Source organism: Drosophila montana, unplaced genomic scaffold, assembly GCF_035044405.1.
Source record: "Drosophila montana isolate Dmon_TW-CO22-7 unplaced genomic scaffold, ASM3504440v1 contig_3734_1, whole genome shotgun sequence".
In the NCBI taxonomy this organism is placed as follows: domain Eukaryota; kingdom Metazoa; phylum Arthropoda; class Insecta; order Diptera; family Drosophilidae; genus Drosophila; species Drosophila montana.
This window is the reverse complement of record NW_026998621.1, coordinates 98,488-123,331: the sequence shown is the minus strand read 5'-3', so window position 1 is coordinate 123,331 and position 24,844 is coordinate 98,488. Positions and strand designations below refer to the sequence as shown.

General features: G+C 38.4%; 2 protein-coding genes across 6 annotated transcripts in view; both read left to right on the top strand.

Moving 5' to 3' along the window:
- The first annotated feature begins 9,624 nt into the window (after positions 1 to 9,624).
- On the top strand, positions 9,625 to 13,776 carry Mtp (microsomal triacylglycerol transfer protein). The gene is made up of 6 exons (XM_064695308.1): positions 9,625 to 9,871; positions 10,216 to 11,027; positions 11,085 to 12,021; positions 12,761 to 13,301; positions 13,362 to 13,529; positions 13,596 to 13,776. Exons 1-6 carry the CDS (start codon positions 9,784 to 9,786, stop codon positions 13,747 to 13,749), a joined length of 2,700 nt encoding a protein of 899 aa, XP_064551378.1. The 5' UTR covers positions 9,625 to 9,783; the 3' UTR covers positions 13,750 to 13,776.
- Positions 13,777 to 14,376: 600 nt separating this feature from the next.
- Positions 14,377 to 24,844, top strand: part of sky (GTPase-activating protein skywalker) — a 70,335-nt gene continuing 59,867 nt past the window's right edge. Inside the window, exons 1-2 of one of the 5 annotated variants that reach the window (XM_064695266.1) lie at positions 14,377 to 14,521; positions 15,723 to 15,982. The gene's annotated coding sequence lies outside the window, so the exon portion shown is untranslated. Of the gene's footprint in view, positions 14,522 to 15,550; positions 15,983 to 24,844 lie in introns of those variants that run through there. The other 4 variants (XM_064695273.1, XM_064695270.1, XM_064695268.1 and 1 more) reach the window with 4 other exon arrangements.

Here is a 24,844-nt window from a genome sequence, read left to right as displayed (position 1 = left end):
TTGGCGAAAATGTGATAATTTATAGTTAAGTATCGGAAAATTGTCACATAACAGTCGCATATGAAACTTTGTCGTGAATAGATAAAGATACTTAACATATAAAATACTTAACCTCGTGCAGGTGACTGAAAGAGTCGCAAAATCCGAAAAATTATACAAAACGTACTGTTTAATAAATCATCTTGACTCCAAAAATAGTAAATAAAGCCGAATAAACTTTTTAGCATATTATTTTTAATATTATTAAAAATTGTTGGGCATTAATATGCAAAATCAGCTTGTTGAAAACTTAATGCAGACTAAATAAAATAAAGTTGAAAAACGCTTGGCGCATAATTTAAGCACCGCCGGGATTAAAGTTGCCGAAATGTTGAACAAAAACCAAAAATTGTTTTCATTTCGGGGAGTTGACCAAACTTTTGTTGACCTGTAAACGTTTTATCTATGCATAATTTGACCTGTGCCCGAATTTAAACAAATGCTGCAAAAGGCAAAAAACTGAAATGTGTTTCGGGTGAGGTATAAAATATACTTATTTTTCTAATTGGGCCAACAGTTGCATTGTTGCCGGTATATGTTGCACGATTGGTCCATTTTGTTGCTCATGTTGTTGGTATTGGCGCTTTGTCATATTGGTTAATTAAATTATTTACGTTGATATTTTTGTTTTGGCCTTTTAGTTATTCGAGCTGGGCGGCGAAAAAAGCGACTAATAGTATGTTGCATATATTTTAATTAGCATTTTCTGCGGCTGCCATTTGCATAATGCAACAATTCCAATTAGTGTTTGTGCGCCTAAAATTTCAATTACATTTTCCACAGCAAATCGAGCTAGACGGCAAAAAAACAAAAATAATACACACACGCGTGTTATCCAACACTGGCTGATGGGAAATTCTCTGAAATTATTAAAATATATAAAATGTAGCACACTTTTCAGCGCCGCGCTTGGCTGTGTGCGTGCGCGTGTGCGTTTGTGTGTGTGTGTGTGTGTGTGTGCAAAGCTTCGAATTTCTATCATATCATTTGTTGCTCATTTAAATACCGTAATTAAGTGATAGCATGGTATCTATTTATATGCTGATTGTTGTTGTTGCTGTTGCTGGCTGTTGTTCTTGTTGTTGTTGTTGTTGTTGTTGGGCCTAAAAGCCCTCGCGTGCACACACGCCTCGCTTGGTGCGGCCCGGGCTGCCGGATTTAAGCGCAAACAGTTGCTTATTTTGAAATTTTATTTAGAGCTAATTGTTTCCTGCTGCGCCAGCTACCCGGCTACCCCGCACCCTCCTCCCTCCCGCAGTATACCTCCTGCTGCCAGAGAGGTCAACAGCAACAACAACAAACCACAGTTTGCACACACACACACGCACGCAACAAGCAACCCTCGCACACGTTCGTTCTCTTTCTATCTTTAGCACACACACACACACTCATACACACACACATATGGCAACCTTTTGAAAAAGCTTGACCGAAAGCTGCACACACACACACTGGCAACGGTGAGCCCGACGCGTCGTCCGCACTTCGATTGTTTGTTTATTTGCTTGTTTGCCTTTGCCTGTTCACACTTCGCGTCGCAGCGACGTCGACGTTCGCTGCTGGGAAGCTGAGCGGCGCAAAGGGGTAAGGGGTAAGGGGTGTGAGGGGCAAAAGCAGCTTGCCGTAAAGATGTTGCAAATCGATGGCAAAATATAAAACTGTATTTTTTAAATGCCGCATATTTCAGTTATGTATCTGACACAGTTATTCAGCAATGTATTTGGATTGGCACATTGGGACAATTTCCGCAGTACGTCTGCTAATTAAAGAAAATCGACAAGGTTTTTCATTTCTGGTTTCTTAGTTTGATTTCCGATAGCCCAATTTTCAGCGTAATAATTGAAACTATTTTGGATAACTCCCTACCATGCGCTGCAAATAAATAAAAGTGAAGAATATTTAAATAAAGCCCTACTATGCGATTCTCATGAATTCAAATGAGACACAAAGAATTTCTTTCCTTGACTTTTGTATGTGTGTGTATGTATGTCAATGTGTATGTATTAATTCATGTTTGGATGACTCCCTTCATTGCGCTGCAAATTAAGAAAAGAGAAGCATATTTAAAGAGCCCTACTATGCGATTCTCATGAATTAAAGAATTCAAGAATTCAAATTTAATACTTATATACAGGTTTTCGTTCCTTGACTTTTGTATGTGTGTATTTATGTAACTGTGTGCGTATTTATTCATTCTCGGATAACTCCCTTGCAAATTAAAAATGTTAAGTATATTTAAATAAATCCCTACTATGCGATGCTCATGAATTCAAGGGACATATAGGTTTTCATTCCTTTGCTTGTGTTTGTGTAATTGTGTATAATTTTATTCATGATTGCGTTTGTGCTAATTATAAAGAAAAGTTCCTAAGTTCTCAGTTTAATACTGATTGGCTCACAGATATTTATTTTGTCCCAATTTATTTTATGATAACAATATTGGATTACGAAAAATATGTTTAGCTTCAATCATATTTAAATTTACAATGGGTTAACTAATGCAAATTCACATAATTACTTAATTATATAATTTTGATTTGAATTATATATATTTGCTTATTCCAATTTTTTTAAAAGTTACTGTTATTCTTTATGATTGTAGAAAAAGTTGGCTGTGAATTGATTTTATTATCTTTTAGTCCATCTTGTGCAGTTTCTTATTTCTAATGAATACTTTTCTATAACTTATAAATTGTGTAAGTAATTGATGAGTATTCATTTTATTTTCGTGTTCATTCCTTTATATTGCTACTTTTATTTCGAAATAAGGCATTTCAGTTAAAGGGTTTATTATTCATGTTTAATTGAATATTGGATACTGACAAGTCTAATAATTCTGTACATTTTTTGGACTTTGTTTTTGTTTTCCTCACTATTCTGATTAAAATTTCTGGTTTTTACGTTCTCATTGATTATTCAAGGCATTTAATATAATTTATAATCTAATAATTCTGAAAACTTTAATGTTAACTTGTGCCTGTGATTATTGTTATCAATGAACGATAATTTCTCGAATGAATGAACTATATCCTGAGTTTACGGCCATCCCTTCTCATATTTTATGTTTGATTGACCAGTGCTGATAAGTAGAATTTTTTCCAGCGGAACCAAGAATTTGAAATGGATTTAAAAAAACACGAGGTCAAGGATCTGACCAAAACCAAATCAAGTAATATCATCTACAAAACGTGAACCGAAAATAAAGCCTTAAATTTCAATTTTGTGCATCTGGTTTCAAAAATCGAATAAATACATACTTGAATGTGAATGCGTTGGAAAGTTTATTGATTCCTGTGAAGCAGGAGGCTCGTTGCATCGACTTATGGAAAATATATTGGAGATACACACCTCATACAAGGTTAATTTTGAGCTATTCAAAGAGTATAACACCTTGATCAAATAGTTCCCGAAATAACCACGGTGTGCCGCTCCCAATATTTATGATCAAAAAATATATACAAACATTATTAGTTAAAACTAAAAAATAATTTTGAAAAAGATTTTTTCAATTTGTTAAAAAATGATGTGTATGGTAAAACTAAGGAGAATGTTGAAAAAAGAAAGAATATTCGATTGGTAACTATATGGGAGACAACACATCGCAAGGAATTGCCATAAATAAATAAATTAAATAAAGTTTATATTTTAAAAGAGTTTTAAACAAATAATATAAATGTATATTCGATTTGCGAAAATAAATAAAAAATTATCAACATCGTCTTGGATATGATATCCTTAGAGCCTGGCGAGCTACAACCAAATATGGTAATACAATTGCCTTAACGCTACATGACCAAAAGGACAAAGGACACCACTCAAAGAAGGATTCTCTTCTCGGGATTAAATAAAAGAAGAGAAATGAGAAGAGAATAAATGAAAATGAAGTTGTATACAATTATATATACATATCTTCGATATTCAAATAATAAATGAGAAAAATCATTTAAATCAAAGTTCGAATAATTAATAAGAAAAATTCATTTCAACGTATAACGTTGAGAAATAGTGAGAATTAAAAATATACCTAAATAATACTATAATCATTGAAGCGTTCTCTTCAAAAGCAGAGTATTTTCTTTTGGTTTGGAAGGATTACGACTTTTTAATTGACATCTTGGATGAATTTATGAAAATAAGTGTTGATACAAACATAAAAATATTTCCAATATATATTTCATCCACTATTAAAGAAGAATCAAGAACATGTGGGAATCAATAAGGAACACTTAAATAAAGTCTGACAAGATATCAATCTTGTAGATTTACTTTAATCCTAGAGCTTCAGGTCCGCCAAGAACTTTCAAAAATAAGTGTTTCCTTTTTTTATTATTTCTTTTTAAATGTTCATTTAAAGCAATTATTTTTAATCATTCTAGAGGAAAATCTCCTCAGCCAGAACAGAAAACTTGGGCGAAGATGAGTCTGAACTCTTGTTATACAACTTCTCGGCATGAACATTCCCCATCTACAGCTATTAAAGGGAAGCCTATTGAAGGGTATGTCTATATTCATTGCAGTTTTTAGACCGTTTTTTCGATAAATTCTCGTATCGTAATATATAATATTAAATATCGATATGAGTTTCTTTTCTGCACTATGGCTTTTTGATTTCTGACAAATTTAAACACGCTTTAATTAGTTTTAAGCTAGACCCTGGTATTATAAATTAATTAACTAACATATATTACCCTGGAACTTGTTTAATATAGTATAAGAATGTATTATTAATAGCTTGGCATACATTTTTATATTGATATAAATATTTCTTTTTGACTTTTCAATTGAGTAAAGCTAGTTTTTGTGGATATAAAATATCACATCTTTCTTGAATAATTTTCTAGAAATCTTTGCTTAATCTAATTCTTCAATTTTTTTTATCTTCAAACTTAGCTTACTTAAGTAAGTTAGTTCTACACAGAACTTACTTTGGTACTTGAACCAAGTTATAAAGTTCATGGTTTCGAGTCCATCCGAAGTCCATTGTTGAATTCTTCAAATCATAAAAAATAGCCGAATTCATATATAAATTTGTTGCATAGTGTAATTACTTACGTATTCTTGCAATAAAAAGCAATATTTTGCAGTCATAGCTCTTCTTCAGATGTTTTGATCTCGTACTCGTTGTTAAAGATTTCCTCCTTTTCTCCTTGGATGAATGCCTCAATGGATCCATTCCTGATGCTAATTCAGTTCCTCATCAATAAGATAGTTGGTCCTTAAAATTGTAGGCTTGTTTTATTTGAAGGCGCAGTTGTTCCCAAAAATGAATCAGCTAAGCTTTAAAATTCTCGTTGCTGTGCTTTTTTTAGCTTTGTTTGATGATTTTAAATTAAACATTTAAGCCGCACAAATCTGAATTATTGATTATTCAGAATTTTGTATTTTGTTTTTTTATTTTGTTTAAAGAAAATAATTTTTTTTTAACACACAGTTTGTATTTTACTTTGATAAACTAGCTGAGTCTTTTTTCATTTAATCAAACAACGGCGTATTTATTTGATTTCTTTGAGCTTCGAGCTCTCAAGCAACGAGTTTTCGAAGCGGCAGTCGATTTGGAACTAAACTAAGTAATGCTTGTGACTTTTCTTTCAAGGAGGGGATCTCTACAACTTGGCATTTCTGATTTTTACCAAGAAACAAAAGATTATGTTATATTTGAATGTGGGATCGTTTTATTGGTGCCTTAGAATTTTTGTGCTGATATCAATATACCCTTCCGGTCGGGCATAACATGAGGTATATCCGTATGTATTTTTGTGTGAGTATAGTTACGCCTATTTGTGTGTGGGTACGTATGTATGTTCTTTGCTCTTATACCAAACGCAGGACCAGTTTACTTTCCGCTAAATGCATATAAAAAAGTACTTTTACTATTGCCCTTCTATGCGCTTCTCACGTAATCGAGGAAGACTTACGGATGTTCATGCTCTGATAAAAAGTGATGTATTAACAATTTGTGTTGCGATCACATTTTTCTATCTTTATAAGACTTTGTCTCTCTCTCTCTCTCTCTTACTCTATCTCACTCTCTTTCCCTCTTGCTCTCATTTTAGTCCCTTTTTTTCCTGCTCTTACACTTATTCGCTCTCTGTTTTCTCAGTTCACTTAGTGCTGTATTTGCGTCACTCCTACCAATTACAGGAAAAAAAATGTCGATAAGATCTGTAACATTCAATTTCCGAGTTCTCCGTGCAAGCCGTTCGCAAATAATAGGAATTTAGAGAGAAGGATTGAAATAGATATTAAACTAGAAAAATATTATGTATTCGAAACAGAGTCCCAAATACATAACTATTCTTTTAGGCGAAAAACTTAAAACTTCTATATTCTCGATCGAGTAAGTATATTTAACTCAATTTGAACCCAGTTTCAGTTTATCTCTCCGTGTATATTTGTATTAAATGTAAATTTATATTGCGTAAATATATATCTATGAGCAGGCCTTTTGAGTGCATCGCTTTATTACATAACATTTGCATGTACTCTCGTTCCACTGTGCAAGCTGCGCATTCTTTAAGAATAGAAATAATCCGCAGTGCACAGGTCAGCGTTTGCTTTGGTCCGAGCTGCCCATCATCTGGTCACACTCTGCTGCCCCCCCCCTCTCTTCTAGTGCACCCTATGCCAATTGCAGCTTGCGTTACCCGTCCCCAGCATACGCACCGTTAACCTTGCCAAACGACCCCAGTCAGCAGCTCTGCAGCTGCAGCTAATGAAACGCGCGCTCTTCCATTCTCTCTCTCTCTCTCGCTCTCTCTGTCTCTCTTGCTGCCACTCTGCTTAACGCTATCTCGTTCGCAACCGCAGCAAGACGTGTTTAAATTTAGTTTTTGTTAATTTTCGTTTGTTGTCCGTTTGCCTGCCTGCAAGTTTGCATTGTTGTAGCTGCTCTTGTTGTTGTAGTTGTTGTTGTTGTTGCTATCTGCTGCAGCCACTGATAAGCAAAATTTAAAGTTGTTGCGGTCGCTCGTTCAATTTGAGACGAAACATATGTTTGCCCTAAGTGGCAGAGGCACTCACGCTGCGTTGTCGCCGTTGTCGTTATTTCCTTCTGCTGATAAACGCTGCCGTTCGGCATTGACTCAGCCGCTGCTCGGCCTCTGCTCATCCGCTGCTCGGCCGCTGCTCGGCCGCTGCTCAGCCGCGACATTTGCAACGGGCCATGTCCGTTCGAACTGCCCCACTTATCGCCTTACAGCTAGCTATGCTTATAAGTACAAATACACTCAGAAACGAGAAAGTAAGGATATTTTCGGCACTCCGAATATTTAATAGCCTTGCAGATATTTGGATTACGACTTCGCAGATAAAGTTTGTAGCTGAATTCGATGAAAATACCTTGGAATTTTTTGTCTGCGTTATACAACTTTTCGATCGATTTCCTATAGACCTATATGATATGGTAGTGTGATATGATATAGTAGTCCGATCCGGCCGGTTCTAAAGCATAAACTTACTATTTTAAGGATTTCCCTGCTCATAACAACCATCAGTACAGAAAAGTACAGTACAGGGTATAGTATTTGAGTACAGTATTTAAGCTATTTTGGGGCTTAAAATAAGTTCTTCTCTATATATAAAACTGTTTGTCCTGACTGACTGACTGACTGACTGACTGACTGACTGACTGACTGACTGACTAAGAGCTAGGAAGCTGAAATTTTCACTGTAGCTACCTTATGTGATGTAGGTGCACGTTAAGACGGGGTTTCGGGAAATTCCACCCGCAAGTGTGGAAAAATCGCGAAAAACGTTTGTATGTAACTTTTTTGTTTACCATCGGATTGGCCTCAAACTTATTTTCAAAGATCTTTGTTCAAATTCATTTGAGGGGTGTTTCACACTTTTAGGAAAATCCATTCCTCCTTGGTGGAAATGGAGGTCAAAGATTAGGTGGGTGACGTTTCGCGCTCAAATTCATTTCCAGTGATCTATATGAATTCAAACTTCTTCGGGGGGAATGCGATTTAAAGATTTTTTGGGCGGCGTTTTAAGTTGTGTCCGATTTGCTTCAAACTTATTTCTAAAGCTCTTTATAAGAACTTAATAAGTACGTATTTCAGCGATTTTGAAAATTCCACCCGCAACAGTGGTAAATTGGCGGAAAACGGTTGTATGAAAGTTTTTTGTTTACCATCCGATCGGCCCCAAATTCATATTTAAAGATCTATTTTGAAATTCATTAAAGGGGTGTTTCACACTTTTTGAAAAATGCATTCCTCCTTGGTGGAAATAGAGGTCAAAGATTTGGTGGGTGACGTTTCGCACTCAAATTCATTTCCAGAGATCTATATGAAAAATCATTTGATACGTGTTTCACACTTTTCGCAGATTTCAAACTTCTTCGGGGGGAATGCGATTTAAAGATTTTTTGGGCGAAGTTTTAAGTTGTGTCCGATTTGCTTCAAACTTATTTTCAAAGCTCTACATAAGAACTTAATAAATACGTATTTCAGCGATTTGGGAAATTCCACCCGCAACAGTGGTAAATTGGCGGAAAACGGTTGTATGAAAGTTTTTTGTTTACCATCCGATCGGCCCCAAACTTATTTTCAAAGATCTTTGTTCAAATTCATTTAAGGGGTGTTTCACACTTTTCGAAAAATCCGGTCCTCTTTGGTGCAAATGGGGGTCGAAGATTTGGTGGATGACGTTTTGTGTTCAAATTTATTTCCAAAGATCTATACGAAAAATCATTTGAGACGTGTTTCACACTTTTTGCAAAATCTAAACTCCTTCGGTGGAAAATGCATTTCAAAGATTTTTTTGGTGAGTTTTAAGAGTTTTCCGATTTGCATAAAAGTTATTTGATTCCCGTCCGATCAGTTTTAAAATCATTTTCAAAGCTTTTTTGATTTTATAACATACGTGCCACGGGCAAGGCCGGGTTATACCCGCTAGTGATATATAAATCTCGTTCCTCGGCTGAGAAAGTTTCAACTTGTAAATATTTGACATTTGTCGTTGATTTGACCTTAAAATACTTGATGACATTCTCTAAGTGTACGCATGCATTGGTATATGCATGTGTGTGCGTGTGTGTTTGCACATATTTCCCTTAGGATACATATTTAATTTTTTTCTGATATTTACCAATTGCATTAACCCATTTTCACATTGTTTAACGCAACAGTTTTTGTGGTTAATTAAACATTGCGGTCGCTTATATTTGTGTAAACAAAAGATAAAAACAAAACAAATTTTGTGACAAAATGCAAATGTGCTTGTCTGAGGTCCCGTTAATCAATAAATTTATGTTTCATGCATTTATTTGGATATTGATAAAAAACGAACTCAGGCGCGTTTTATCTTTGCGCAACAGTACAAATGTGTAAATATTTGTTGCTCAGCTTATTTAAAGTGCACTTTTATTGGTTTTACTTAGGATATTCTGTATTTGAACAAGAAGCAATTGATAAGAATTTAAAAATACTTCTCAACAGTTTTATTTCGAATTTAACAACTTTTTTTACAGATGTGGCAGCACTCTCACATTAGTTTAGGCTTTAACATCCGCGTTGCTGTTAAGGGAAAGCAAGCTGTTAGTTAACATGCGCCAAAAATACGCCGCTGTTAGTTCACAGGCAGCAATCAAACGCGTCGCAAGACTAATGCGAGATTAAAGTACAATTCGAGCTGTTGCGAGCAACAAGTGCAGCCAAAACGATCAATCAATGTATTAACATTATCAGTACTCTATATACTCTATCATTTGTGTGGAAAAGCCGCAGAACAAAAGCTAAAATGCAGCAACGCCGGCAAACGAACAGCAGCAAAATGATTTCTCGGCTGCCGCTGTTGTTGCCGCTGCTGATGCTAGTCACCTGCTGTGGTGAGTAATTTGCAAAGAATTTGTTGTTTAATTTCTTCTCAGGCGAAGCACGTAGCAAGCTGGAGTTGAATGAACTTGTTGCTATAATGCACGCACACGCACGCACGCACGCATGGAATAACAGCAACAATAACATTCACACACACACACACACACACACACGTGCATAGCAGTAGAGCGGGAGCGGGAGCTGACAGCTGATTCGGCAGCAACAGCGACTTGTTGATAACCTCTTGAGCCCAGCTCACACACATTGCAAGCTATGTGAAATTTCTGCCAAGTTGCTAATGACGTGTTCTTACTCTCTCTCTCTCTCTTCCTCTCTCCCTCTTTCTCTTGAGCAGCCGCTGCGGGCGCCTCTTTAATACCCGCCGGCTCGCAGCAGCTTTTCGAGCTGTCGAGTAAGGTGAGCCTGGAACCGCTCGCAGGCAGCCAATCAGAGGATGTCAGCTACAGCTTTGAGACGCAGCTCAAGATAAGCTCAGTGTGGAGCAGAGATGAGGAGCAGCTGCTGGAAATCGAGCTGAGCAAAAGCCGCGTCAGCGCAACAGCGCAGCAAAAGGAGCGCGAGATCAACAGCCTGCCGGACAGACCCTTCTACGTGGCCCTCAGGCAGGGTCAGCCGCAACAGGTGATCGCGCACACGTCCCGCGATCAGTCGCTGCTCAACCTGGAGCGCGGCATCGCCTCGCTGCTGCAGCTGCGCCTCGCCAGCAGCGACAGCGGCGAGAACGAGCTGGACGTCTCCGGGCATTGCCGGGTGCGCTACCATGTGAAATCTTCGACGCGCGTGGAGAAGACCAAAACGGACTGTGCGCTGTGGGATTTGCGGGTCAGCTATCATCCGGAGCAGGCGCTGGGCGTGTCGCAGCAGTCGCATGAGCAGGTGGACTACGAGCTGAGCGCGGATGGCGCACTGCTGCGCGCCGAGTCCATGGAGACGCATCGCCTGACGCTGGCGGCCAAGCCGGATGTGGGCAGTGTGGTGCGCGGCCGCCTGCGACTGCAGCATGTGGCGCTGGGCGCGGAGGAGCAGGTGCCACAGCTGCAGCAGACCACGTTGGATGCGGCCATTGACAGCCTGTTGGAATGGTATCGCGTGTTCGAGCTGGATGCGGATGTGGACGGCGTCATCAGCGAGCTGCAGGAGCAAACGGTAGGCATATCCTTCGGTGGCGTTCACTTCACCTAATCCATTCTCGCCCACCGACAGCTCCAGGCGCAATTCGAGCTTAGCGTCAAGGATTTGCAAGCGGCGCACGTGGGCAAATCCTCGCTAGCGCTGGCCTTTGCCCAGCTGCTGCCCTTGGCGCGCATCGCCAAGCAGCCGCAGTTCGAGGCGCTGCTGCAGTCGCATCCCAGGCTGGCCGGCCAGCTGGTGGATCTGCTGGGCGCCGTGCAGACCTACGATGCGCACAATGCCAGCTTTGCGCACTTCTATAAGGGATCAGACACCAAGGCGGAGTCGCTGGAGCTGCTGGAGAGGTATCTGCAAGCGCTGGCCGTCGGCACGCACCCGGAGCGCCGTATTCTGGAGCAGCTCTTCGACTTTTTGCAACAGCCGCCGGCGCACAAGTCGCACGCCAAGCTGCGGGACAGCGTGCTCCAAACGCTCGCCACGCTCACGCGCCAGAGCGGCCTCGATGTCAACGATCAGCTGCTGCAGCAGATACGCGTCCATCTGCTGGAGGGGCTCGCCTCCTCGCCGGATCCCATCATGTACACACGCGCCCTGCAGAATCTGCGCGATCCGCAGACCATTGATGCACTGCTTCAGCAGGCGACGCAGTCGACCCAGCCCAAGCTCTCGGTGGCCGCCTTGCAGGCACTCAAAGCCTTCCCAGCTCTCAGCTATGCGGAGCCGCATCGCCTCCAGTTCGAGAGCATTTTCTATCAGCGCCAGCGTCGCTTTGACAGCTCCGCCCGCACCCTGGCCCTGGACATGCTGCTGGCCATGCGTCCCAGTGCCGAGCAGCTGGGCCAGCTGCTCGACTACTTGGCCTCCAACGATCGCCAGTTTGAGATTAAAACTTATGTGCTGCAAAAGCTGCGCATGCTCGCCGAGATTTGTCCACGTTTCCGCGCCATGTTCCAGTCGGCACTCAGCCAGCGAGCGCACGTCAACAACTACAACGTGCTGGGACAGCGGGGTAATTATTCAGATTTATTTTATTGATCCTCTTTTGGATGGATACACCTGCTATTAACCTAAATAGACATAGATCCAAACTTTCCTCATCCATAACGCGGTCAAATCTCAACCGATTTTCACTAGGTTTGGCTCTTTGTTTATTTATTTTATACGTACCACGGGCAAGACCGGGGTATACCCGCTAGTCATCTATAAACTTGTTTTTCATTGAATCAGTGAGTCAATCAATCATTCAGTCATTCAAATAATCAGTCATTCAGTCAGTTAGTCAATCAAACAACAAGTCTATCGGATAATCTATCGTTGAACCAATTAGTCTGTAAATTATGCAGTACATCAATTAACTTTTCAGTTAGTGGGTCAAACAAGTCTGTCAGTCAATCAAACAGATAATCATCCGTCAATTAGACTCAGTCTATCAATCTGTTAATTTATTAAACATTTAATTAATCAGTCCGTCGGTCAAGCAAACTTTATCTAATTATAAATTCAATTCCGTTAGTCAATCAGAGAGTTATTCAATCAATCAGTCAATCAATTAATCAGCTTATCAATCAAACAGTCATCACAAAGAATTTTGTGTACATCTAAGCAGTATTTCAGTCAGAAAGTCTATCACTTAGTCAGTAAATTATTAGGTCAAGTCAATCAATCAATCCCTTAATCAATCAGCAGAGCTATATAAATGCCAATGTATACATATTTTAATTAGATCCCCAACTCCCTTTGCTTTTCAGGTCTCACCACCGTGTTGACCCGTCAGCTCTCCCAGTCGCCCGCTTTCAATGAGACCCTGCTGAGCACCCAGGAGGTGTACCAGGGCATATTGAAACGTGGCTCCGTGGAGTTCATGCTGCACGCGGGACGCGCAGAGGCGAGCAGCTTTAAGCTGGGCATCTACACCGCAGGCCTGAGCTCCCTTGTCGGCGATGGCGATGCGGATGAGGGCAATGGCCAAATACCCGCGGACGATGACCTGGAGCAGGAGGAGACGGTCACCGCGGGCATGGAGATCAGTGTGCAGGGCGCACAGCTGCGTCCGCTGATCTTCTTCAACGGCCAAACGGAGCTCATGGGTCATGTGTGGGGCGGCAGCGCCTCGGAGACAACGCCGGCATATCAGGCGACCACGCTGGCGCAGGATCATGAGCAGTACATTGTCCTGGCATCGGGTGCGACGCTGCACTGGCGTGTGCTGGGCGCCCGAAGCGTGGATCTGAATGGCAAAGTTACCTTCAGCCTGTGGAATCGCAATGCCCAAACGGAGATCCAGCAAAAGTGAGTTTTGACAAATTTGTGAATTTCGATTTGAAATACATTTTAATCCATCCCTTGCAGCACGGGCAGCGCTGTGGTCTCCCACCTGGCTGTGGGCTTCACCTATGCCAAGCTGCTGCAGGATGTGACGCTGCGCCACGAGCCCAAGCTCAGCCTGCAGGCGGATCTGGACTTTTATGACAACATGAAACTCTGCATGCAGCTGCAGAGTCCCGAACAGTTGCTCACGTTAGTCTACACACATTTCAATTATATAATTCCTCTTTCTCATATATATATCTCCCATATATCTAGACAATCCAATAAGCGCTCCGTTTATCTGCAGTCGGTGGAGCAGCCGTATGCCAAACATTTGCGTTCGACGCAGACCCACAAATCGGCGGGCCGCACTTTTGCCTTGAATCAAAAGAATAACGAGATGTGCAACATTATATTTGCGTATTCCTGAGATTAAAATTGCATTTATCTATACTTTTCATAATTAATTTGGATATGTAAAAAGCACAGAGAATAAGACTCAAAGTAGTTGTAAACTGGCAAAGAATTTGTTAAATTTAGTAATGCATTTGCTTAAAGCTGAATTCAAATGCGCGCCTTGTCAGTGTTGTAAAAGTACGAACTGAATGTTGCAATTTAAATTGTTTTGGGGCCTAACAATGCTTTAACAGAGCATGTATTTATTTATTTCTAATTGTACTTTAAGTACTTAAAAACATATTAAACCTGCTGTAAGGCGATTTTTCCGTAATCTGCAAGCTGTTTTAAAATGCGCGCTTGCCTTGTGCAGTGTTTAACAGTTTTGCGCTGACTTAAATTGTCATTCCGATAGTCCGAAAGGTTAAGTTATCGGATTAACATAATTTTAACAGCAGATGTCGGCAAGTGATACTGTCAGTATAACAAAATTTTCTACTTTACATCTTTACATTTTGCATATTTAAATTTAAATTTTATGTTAACTTAAACTGTGTTCAATTCACCAAACTTTCACTCGTAAATCGTTAATTGATGCTGCGCATTTAACAACAGCTGTAAACATATTTGTTATCAGTCTGTAAAGCTGTAAACAAACAGCTGCGTTCTCGGAGAGTCTGTTAACTTAACAGTTGGCTTATATTTGCGTGTGTCGCGGGAAACATTTATTTGTTAGAAATAATTAAAAATAATTAACGAAAATAGCAACAAAAGTTGAGTTGCATGTGACGGAAAAGTGCTAAAAGGTAAAAATAATTCGCCTGAATGCCATTTCGGATGTTGCTGTAAAAATTAGGCCAAATTGTAATTGTGTTACTTTTCCAATGTGCGTACTTATATGTATGTGTGTTTGTGGAGGCCTGGCCGCACACACACTTGTAAACGCTGGACAGTCCCTACGGGCCTAGTTTTGTTGTTGTATAGAAAAAAAAAGAGAGCAAAAATTTTGCGAAATAGAAAACCCGCTTGTTTGTGATTGTTGTTTATTTTAACTATTGTCAGCTATAAAAAGCGTTAAAAATATGAATTCACGTCTTGTGTGGCAGTTGCTTTGGCGATGATTTATAATGCGAGGTGCTAACTAAATGCTAACAATAATAAAAATATACCAATCTTTATAGTACAAAAATTCTTTTCGCTTGGCCAGCAACAACGCACATGGATTGAGCGAGAGAGAGAGAGAGCGAGTGAGAGAGCCAGAGCTGTGTTATGCTGAGAGCGAGTCGTAGCTGTTGTTGTTGTTATTATTTTCGACGTGTTACGTTTTGGTGTGCGTTTGGGTATTTTCGTGCTTGTGTGTGGGAATTTACGTTGCGTGAAGTTGCAATAAAAAACCACGTGTAAAGAGCGTGCGTTGCATTTGTGCAGCGCGCAGAGTACCGCGAATATTTGGCATTTGTTTGGTATTTAATACGGTAATGAGCGCTGCTCAAATAGAATGGTCGTTGGCCACAATAAGCACGTTATAACCTAATCAGCCGGTAAAAAGTTACACATACATACGTATTAACAAAAAATTAAATCACCCACACATATGTGAAGAGTGCTTCAGGCTGGTAGTGTTTGTGTGTGAGAGAGTGAGAGAGGACAGTCTTTGGGTCGGCTGCTCCCCACATGCATGTACGCACACTTTGGCAACTATGGCGCTCTTGCCTTTACTCTCTTGATGTTGCCCGTAACGGTATTAAACGCGCGCTCACGCCTCAGTGGCGGCCTGGCCATAACGTCACATTCAGTTGATTTTTAACGCTCGCAGCGCAAGGTAGTCGCCACAGTTGCGGTAATTGTTCGATTAGTGTAAAAAAGTTGCCAATGTGCATTCTATAGAGCGCCAAGAAAAGAATTAAAAAAAGTAAATAAAAAATCGCAAGCAGCCAAACAACAGCAAAAAAGTTTGTGCGGGCAGCCAATGAAATTCTCTCTTTTAACCCTTTTCCCCTGACGTAGCATTTACCTGTGAAAGTGAAAACGCAAACGAACGAGGCAAGCAAAACAAAACGCGTGTGTGCAAGCAGCAGCAAAAAAAAGGAAACCAAATCAGAATTAACAAGCAGTGAGCGACAGAGAGAGAGGGCAGCATAAGAACCCAAAACATAACGAAAATAAATATCGACAACTGCAGCATCGCAGCAGACAAAAAAAAAACAACCAAAATAGAAGGAAGAACAAGAAGAACAACAAGAGTAACTAAACACAGCCAACGACTGGTAAGTGCATCATCTGCTCTCTCGCTTTCTCTTACAGCTACTCCTTATCCAAATTTTATGACTCAATTCGCAAAGTTGTTTTTGTTTTTTTCCATCCACTTTTTTTTTGTAATTTTATAATCTGCAATAAGAATAAGGTTCCCGATGAATCAGTCGAGCGAATTTTAACCATAAATTTTTATGTTTATAGTTGGCAACTTTTTTTTTTTTCTAAACTTAGACTTATTTTCATCTTGATAGAGGTCCCGCCGCTTTTGGGTGTCGAAATTATTCTGATTAGATAGACATTTCCAACCTTGCACAATTTACGGGTTTCTTTTTTTTTTGCTTGTGATCTTTGACGTGGTATTTGGTTTATGATAATATAGGGGCTGTTATTTGTGAAATAAAAGAGTCTTACAAATGGAAATAAACGGGTTACATAATACGGAGTGAAGACTGAACTGTTTTTATTTTCATTTTCATTGAATTTGACGCCTTGTATTCAAATTCTTCTTCGTGAAGAATTCATTTCTTCTTTTTTCTTATTCTTCATTTTTTCATTATTTGCACAACTAGAACTTTCTGTTCTGATTGGAACATATAGGAAACTCGTATAAGTAGCGTAACTGAAGCGATCGTGGGATATTAGAATCTTATACCTTATATAATATTATATCTTATATCTTATATCGTATCTTATATACAAAATCTAATATCTTATATTTAACGTCTAATGTCTAAAGTCTTATGTCTTCCGTATTCTATATTATATCGTATCTTTATATATTCTTTTGTTAGATAATTAGAAATTTTGGAATTCTTTTTTGAGCAATCTTTTGTATCGAAGTTTAATTTATCTGAATATGTATAAATATATATACATATATTCTTTAAAAGATATATTTCTTATATCTGTTCCCTTTTTAATTTATGCAGCTACACACGCTATGTTATCTTTGCCTAAGAAACTACCTGTCTCTAATTAGAAAAAAAAACCATATGATACATGCTAGGTTTTTTTTTTTATTTTTATTGCTTTTGTGAGTCATAATTCAGCGTTATTTATCTATGTGACTTTTTTATAGTGCACAATTCACGCTATGATTAATTAACCTCATTAGAAGAAAAGATTGTAAAAACTTGAACTCCACCCAAAGGCTCGACTTCAGCCGAAGCACTTATGAATAAGTTTGCTACACCTTTAAAATACAAAAATTCCATACATTTTGTATATTCACCTGCTTCGCATGCCGCTTAATAAACAATGAAAATTGCTTCATTTACAGTTCGCTTTTAAGCTTGCCCCCCTTCAACATGGAAAGAAATAAAAAAAGTAAAGCAAAAGTTAAAAAATTTGCTGAAAATCAATTTCTACGGCAAACAGTTGTTATCTTATCTGCGGCGACGACCCAATTAGGCGTTTTAGCCGGTTGCTGAAAAGTTGTGTGCCTGAGGGAGGCGGGAGGGGAATAACAAGTATCTTAGCCAAATAAAAATAACAAGCAAGTGTTTCCCACATTCTCGCAGGCTGCCCAAAATGTTGATCTCTCCTTAAGCATTTGACTGGCGCATAGACAAATTGTGTGTTTGCGTAGCTGTCACAAATGACCATCGAATCATTCGCTCAACTGCCAAAAAATCAAAACGAAGCACAAAAATAAGACTCAAATCTTAACTCGAAACCTGGCCCGTCGCTCACGTGAGCCGCAAAACGACTTTTCAAATTTGTTGTGCCCGCGTCTCGTTAAATACACATGAGGCTGCAGGCAATAAGCTGCAAAAATATAGCAATTACCGATCCGATCCGATCCGAATCCATTCAAGCGCATAAATAACGCTTAAGACTGAGCCAGAGCTGAGAGCGTGTGTTTGACTATGCGATACTCTAACTAAAGCAGATACAGTATGTCCTCGCTCAAAGCAACCCATTTGTCAATTGCGAGGCAAAAAGAAATTAGTGAAAATCGAATGAATTTATATTTGGATAGATTTGCTTAGTTAAACTAACTAATTAATTGCTTACATTTATTTTCTAAAAAATTCTAAAAAATTTGGAAATTTAAGTAAAAGAAATTAATTTTTGCTGTCTACAATTTTAAAGATTTTTGAGCTCTATTAATCGCGGGATTGATTGTATCGAGAGTTTCCTTTAGCGAAGGCGTACTGTACAGATAATTTAATCAGCTAATATGCATGATAATTTATATATTCTACCCTAATATGCAATCTATATATATATATAACACTTTTGTCGTGATTGATTCACAAATCGTAAAATATATAGTCTATTATGTTTGTCTTGACTGACTAATAGGTGATTAGTTCTCAAACCGTGAGCATTTTTACGGTACCTTAATTTATGGTATTGGGTAATTCCAACCGAAAGTGTTAAAGAATCGTGGAAACCAGTTGCATGACATTTTGTTGTTGCTTACCAACCGATTGGCTCAAGTCAAACATCATTGCAAAAGTGTAGTTGAGTCGTTTCATAGTTTTCGCCAAATCCACCAGCCGAAGTGGAAAATGGGCGATGTATGAGCGACAGTTTCTTATGCGGATTCAATTACTCACCGCAGGACTAAAATGTGCGAAAAACGTTGATTCTGAGTTTTGGTTCAAGGCATTTTCAAATATCTAAGTAAAATGTAACTTGAGACGTGCAGTTTCACTTTCACGGTCGGAAAATAAGTGAAATATAAATAAAATCTAAAATCTGAAGTGAAAGCGACGCCCAGGCAAATATATAATTTATGCCTCGAAAGATGCCTTCTGACCTACCTTTCAAATTTGATGCGAAGTTGATGCTACCCCTTTCTTGAAAGGGTATTGCAAAGTGTGGGGCAACTGGAAACGCCTCCGTGTGGCAGAATCGAATCAATCGATTTCAATAACTCGTGAATCGCCTATCGCGAATGTCGCTGGCGATTTGTTGTACGTGCTTAGGCGACGACAAACTTGCGTCGATCGATTTGATTTATGCCATGGGAAAGATGATTCACGGCAAATGATGGAAATTCAGCTCTAAAATCACGCAATGAGTTGATTTGTCAGTCTCGTATTGCTGCCGCCTCGTTCGAGTATCGTGTTTATTTCTATTTATTTTGCTTTTCGCCTAAGCTCAGCTGGTTCATTCAACTTTAGTCGTTTGGCTTTATCTATTTGTAGATTTGTGTCGAAACGACCAACTAACCCAATGAAAAACTTACCCCACCAAGGTACTCGATGCGTGTGTGAGTGTGTGACAGGTAAATGGTTTTTCCTTCAAAAAATCGATTACTTTGATGTTGTTTCTGTTTCTTTTTGTTTTTGTTTCTGTTTCTGTTTCGGGTTGTCCAAAATTGCTGAGCTGTGCGCGTTATTTATAGGTGACAGCCCCGTGCAGCATGCCGCTTGACCTGTCACGGCATTTGCTTGTTGTGCTTGCACCACGCGAATGCCACCAATTCGATTTACAAGTGTATATTTATATACACATACTCCTCCCATGCTTATATTTGGTCATAAATTTAGTTCATTTTGCTAGCGATTTTGGTATCAGTTTTGGTTTAAATACCCTTCCATGGGGAGTCACATTTAAATACCGTAACAATTTCGCTTTATAAAGTAGACTTGGGTTGTTTTCCTTGACTTTCTACTCTACTTCTCTGTAACCCAGATCCTAATCTCGTAGTTAATTGTAGACTTGCAAAGTTAGTGTTGCTAAAGACACTCAGTTCGTGTTTTCCAACACTATTTTATTGTTTAGACGGCATTTTTTTTAAGGTAAAACCAGGAAAACGCTGAAACTTGCGCAAGCGACTCGATTTGTGTCAAATTTGTACAATTTACAATGTAAATAAAGGCAAAAAAGAAGAAGAGAATACTAAACTCGAATTGTGTACTGAGAAAAGGTTGTTCACACTGGAAACTGTGTTGAATCTATAAAAATTTAATTTATGCAGCCAAGGAACTTTGAATACCCTTATTACGAAACAGAATTGAGTTTATAATTTAAGCTGCGTATATATTATTGATCGGTGATTGTCTACGGATAGGATACGGATAGTTTCAATGGGCCGGATAGTTTTTATCGGTCAGCGCGGTTCACAATATTAAAGCTATCTTTTGAAAAATTAGCTAAAAACTTCTGTTTTTGAATAAATATTAAGCAAGCAGATGGAATTACTTTCAATATTTGAATATCAGCATTAATATTATTATTACAAGGCTCTGCCAAAGGTTTTATCGTTTTAAGGATACCCTATCTTTCACAAACTTCCACTTTATTCAAGTTCTCTATACCTAAACTTATTTCATAAACTTTTTCTAGAAAAAAATTACTATATATTATGGATAAAATATTATGTCTTTCATTATAATATTAGTAAAAAGCTTCTACTGTATAGCCGCAAGAGTATTTGGTCTTCGGTCAGCCTGAAATTGAGAGTTCTTTCCTGTTTGGGTTTTTTTGTGGGGGGTTACCAAGCGCAAAACATGAAAGTCGTCGGTGCTTTACACCTGCCCATAAACTGGATAATAATTCATTTGCCGTTGTGCAACGATATAAATCTGCGTGTAGATTACATTTAATTGGCAACATAATTTATTAAATATTTTCATTATTCAACGAATGTGATTCTAGATTGCGTCTCATTCATTCAAAACGGATAACCGTTTTAATCTCTTTTAATTGAAATGTACAGATTTCATATTTTCCCACATTGATTGAGTTTAATTATGTGTATTTAAGCGTATTAAATGAAATTCCCACAATGCTCACACTCCGCCAATTTGATTCAATCAGATGGCCTAGAATAATCTCACACTTGATTTAAAGCACGCTTTAAATGATATCAGTTACAAAATGGCGTCAAATTTAATATGCGCTTATCCGCTCGGGTACTTAAATGTAAATGTAAATGTGGTTCGCCTAAATTGCCGCTGATTATAGTCGACTAAAAATATGATTTTAATGATGTCACTTAATTAAAATGTGTATAAATAAATAAATACACTTATCCGTTGAAAAATAAGCAAAAATTAATGCATTATTATCTAAAATATGAGTTTAAATATAATTTTTAGGGATGCAAATTTAATATATATTGTAAAAATTTTTAAGTATTATCCAAGCGGATAAATTCCGGATTGTAAATAGAAGTTTATTTAATTGAAATGCGTTTGACTGTTGCCAGGAATAAATAGTTTATTCACATGTTCAAAAGTAACTAAGCATTATCCCGAGTACTATATATTTGTCAATCTAACCTTTAAAACTTATCCATACTTATTCGTTATAATGTAAATTTGTTAATCGAACTCTGTTATCCATTCTTATCCGTTATTAAGTATTTTAAAACCTATCCATTCTTATCTATTCTTATGTAAATAAATCTTACTCTTTTGACTTATCCTTATCCGTGATAGTGTACATTTGGTAAGCAAACTGTTTAAACTTATCCACGCTTAGTCGTTATAAAGTGCATTTGTGAATTTAAATCTTCATTTGTTTGAATGTACATAAGTCTGAAGACTTATCCATCCGTACCATCATTAGGTACATTTGAACTCTGCACTTGTGAATCTAAATCTTCCAACTTATCCGTCCTTATCCGTTATAATATTTAAAATATACATTTTGACTACTATTTTCAAAATACTCACGTGTTATCCGAGCTTATCCGCAGTGTAAGGAGCCACCGTAATTTGATTACAGAAGTATCTCTATTTTATTCATTTTAATGTTATCATTTTATTGGGTGAATGAACATTATCAATTCAGAAAAATGTTCTTCAAAATATGAGCGCCATATTTGTAACTGAGATGTACTGATTTGTCTAGTTTGCTTAGTTATCTGCATTTATCTGGATAAAAACTGGCCTGATATAACATTCTCTTCATTTTCATGCGTCTTATGGATCATGTGATCGAACTACTTAGCTTTGAAACCGAGCTATCAACATTATAAAAATCGTGAATATGCAGGCTTTGGGTCTAAAATTAAAAACCCACACGCTCATAAATCCTAATCAAATTTATTAAATCAAGTACAACTCATGATTGTTTATGTGTGTGTGTGTGTGCGTGTATGTGTGTGCGTGCGGCTCAAATGTGTTAATAACAACGCGACAAAACAACAAAAAATACGCCCACAAATTCCTACAGCGCGAAAGCCGAAAGTAAATATAACAACGAAAAAAAAAAGTGCATATATATATGTATATATAGAGATATATTTATGGGGCACAACATCGCCGACATATGCGCGGAGATATCAGACAATCAATTGTCTGGCTCTGTCCGGCTCTGATGTGGGTAATTGTGCGGCATTAATTTGTGCAAGTAATTTCATTGAGGGGTCTCCGACGATCCGACGGCAACTGCAAAAAATAAGCTTTATGCGTCTATATACAAATATATGTGTAAATATAGATATATCTACATATATGTTTATATTAATAGGCACTCGTATCATATTTTGTCTGCCCAGTTAATGAATAAAAGTTAATAACTGCGCGACATACGTACGTCTGGTTGTAAATATTTTTACATTTTCCTTGATTCAATAACCTTGATTTCGGCGTGTTTGTGTGTGGCTATAAAGGTTATCGGGACTTGTATTCGATAGTCGCGGATAAGTTGTTAAGTTTATGATGTTTATTATGATTAGGCCAATGCAAAAGCGACCTTGCCAATCCAATAAAATATTATATTATATATATATATATATATTTATTATCTGGATTTAATTAGTTCCCTGAATGTTGTTAAGCTCTGGGTTCCAGAAGCGGATAACATGATATTTCAGAATTAACTTCTGATAAGCTCAAATATATCAAAGTATTTATCAAGTTCGGTTAAGTTCATTATCCGTGTTGATATGTGGTTATTTGCCTTTATCCGCATCAGCAAAAAGTTGTCAGTATAACTCATTCTTGATTGATGATTTTTAACCTATCTGTCTCCAAACTATAATATGCCTATAACAAGCAGAGGATATGTTGTGTTATCTTGTCTCTTATCCGCAGGCATATCCGATATTGTTCCTTACTGTTACCTAAACTATATTGAATTCGTTTATCCGTGCACAGTTAAGCAGTGAATAAATAACTTATCAGACAATTTTTATAATTTTTTCTAGTACACTTTTTTTGTATTCCTATGCATTATGGTCCCCTATTCCATAATGAGCACATTTATCCGTTCGCAGTACAGTAGATAAATATCTTATTGTCCAAATTTTCTCGACTTAAACGTCTACAATTCGTTATCTGTTGCTATGCAATGTTGCATAAGTGTTTAAAGTCTCAAGTATTTACCTTTGAACCGCCATTATCAGTTAAGCTTTTTTATGATCTATTATTTTTCCGGATGGGCTCAAAACTGCCTTGTTGTAGTCTGAACTATAATATATAGCTTTATCCATCATGCCTTAATATAGCCGGATAAACAGTAGTCTACCATATATTATCTCTTACTAAGCAGTGTTGGACAGTTCGTCATTCGTTTGAATGATTGCGACGAAAGTGTCAAGAACTTTTGTTTGTCTCCCGCTTGTGTCTGTGATGACATGCTATGTCGGATAAGCTGACATCTACACGACATTTTATTTTTTCTGTAAGTCTCCGCATAAAATAACAATTTTATTATAATATTTGATATATAACTATCCGTTAACCTAGATAACTGGCAAGTTTCATGGATAAATGCTTTGTTGTTTTTAACACAAATTTTCTACGGCTCAAATTACGATTTATTATTATTATTTTTTCATTGTATTTTGTTGATATAAACTGTTTTGTTGCCCTGCTTACATAACTATCGGCACTTCTTTCTCTCTCTCTCTTTGTCCCTCTCTCTCTGGCTCACGTTCTCTCTCATAAGCTCTATATTTGCACGTGCAGCAAAAAATGCCGCAAAATATTTGTTGCTCAATTGCTGTCAGTTATTTTTGTGTTTGCGTTCAGCTAATTAAAGAAATCAGAACTAATTAATTAGCTATAGCGCTGCGATAGGTCGTTGGGCAGGGGTGGGGAGGGGGGGCATGTGTGCGATCAGTGGCCGCGCAGCTGTGGACGTGACATTTACAACGGCCGCCAGCCGAAGGCAGAGAGCGGCACGGCAAACAAATTTAAGATCTTTAAGAGGCGTGCGAAAAAGAGAAGAAAAGGAAGACCAAAAAAAAGAGACACCCACGCAGAGCTGCAAATGGATGTGGAAAGTGCGGGGGGAGCGGTGCAGTACAAATTGAATTACGCGCAGCGCAGAACTTCGAGGGGGGGGGGGGGCATATTGAAAAGGCTTCAAATTTACAAAGATAATAAACAGGCAGACGCTGTGCCCGGGCAAGGGTTGATGCAAAGGGGTCAGCAGGGAGTGAGGGGGTGGGGGTTTGGGTATAAAATATGCCTGTGAGAAAACCAAGCAAAGCACAAGAATTTTGTGCCAAAACGTACAAAATTCTTGCACTCTTTGTTCTGGCTCTCAGTTCGTCTTCGCTTTATGCTTTGCTTCGTTGCCGAACTCAATTAAGCATTCGGCGTAGGGAGTTGAGTTCAGTGCTAACAACTGAACCTGGCGATGGGCGTTGGGCGAGGGGTGCGAGGGGACTTCTTTTGTACGTAATTCACTTTATTCAAATAATGTATAATATAATAAATGCCTATATGCAAAATACAATGGGCAAAAAACAACTGAACTACGCGCCATTGTCGAACGGCTCGAGTTGTAAAGCCGTTTGCCTCGACAAAGAGCGAAAGACAGAGAGTGAGAGAGAGAGAGAGAGAGAGAGCGAGACAGAGATAGTGAGCGAGATAGACCTCGGGGCCTGCAGCTGTGTTTTTGTTGGGCCGGATGTTTTTCTGACACTGAATTGAGCATCTCCTCCGCCGCGCTGCGAA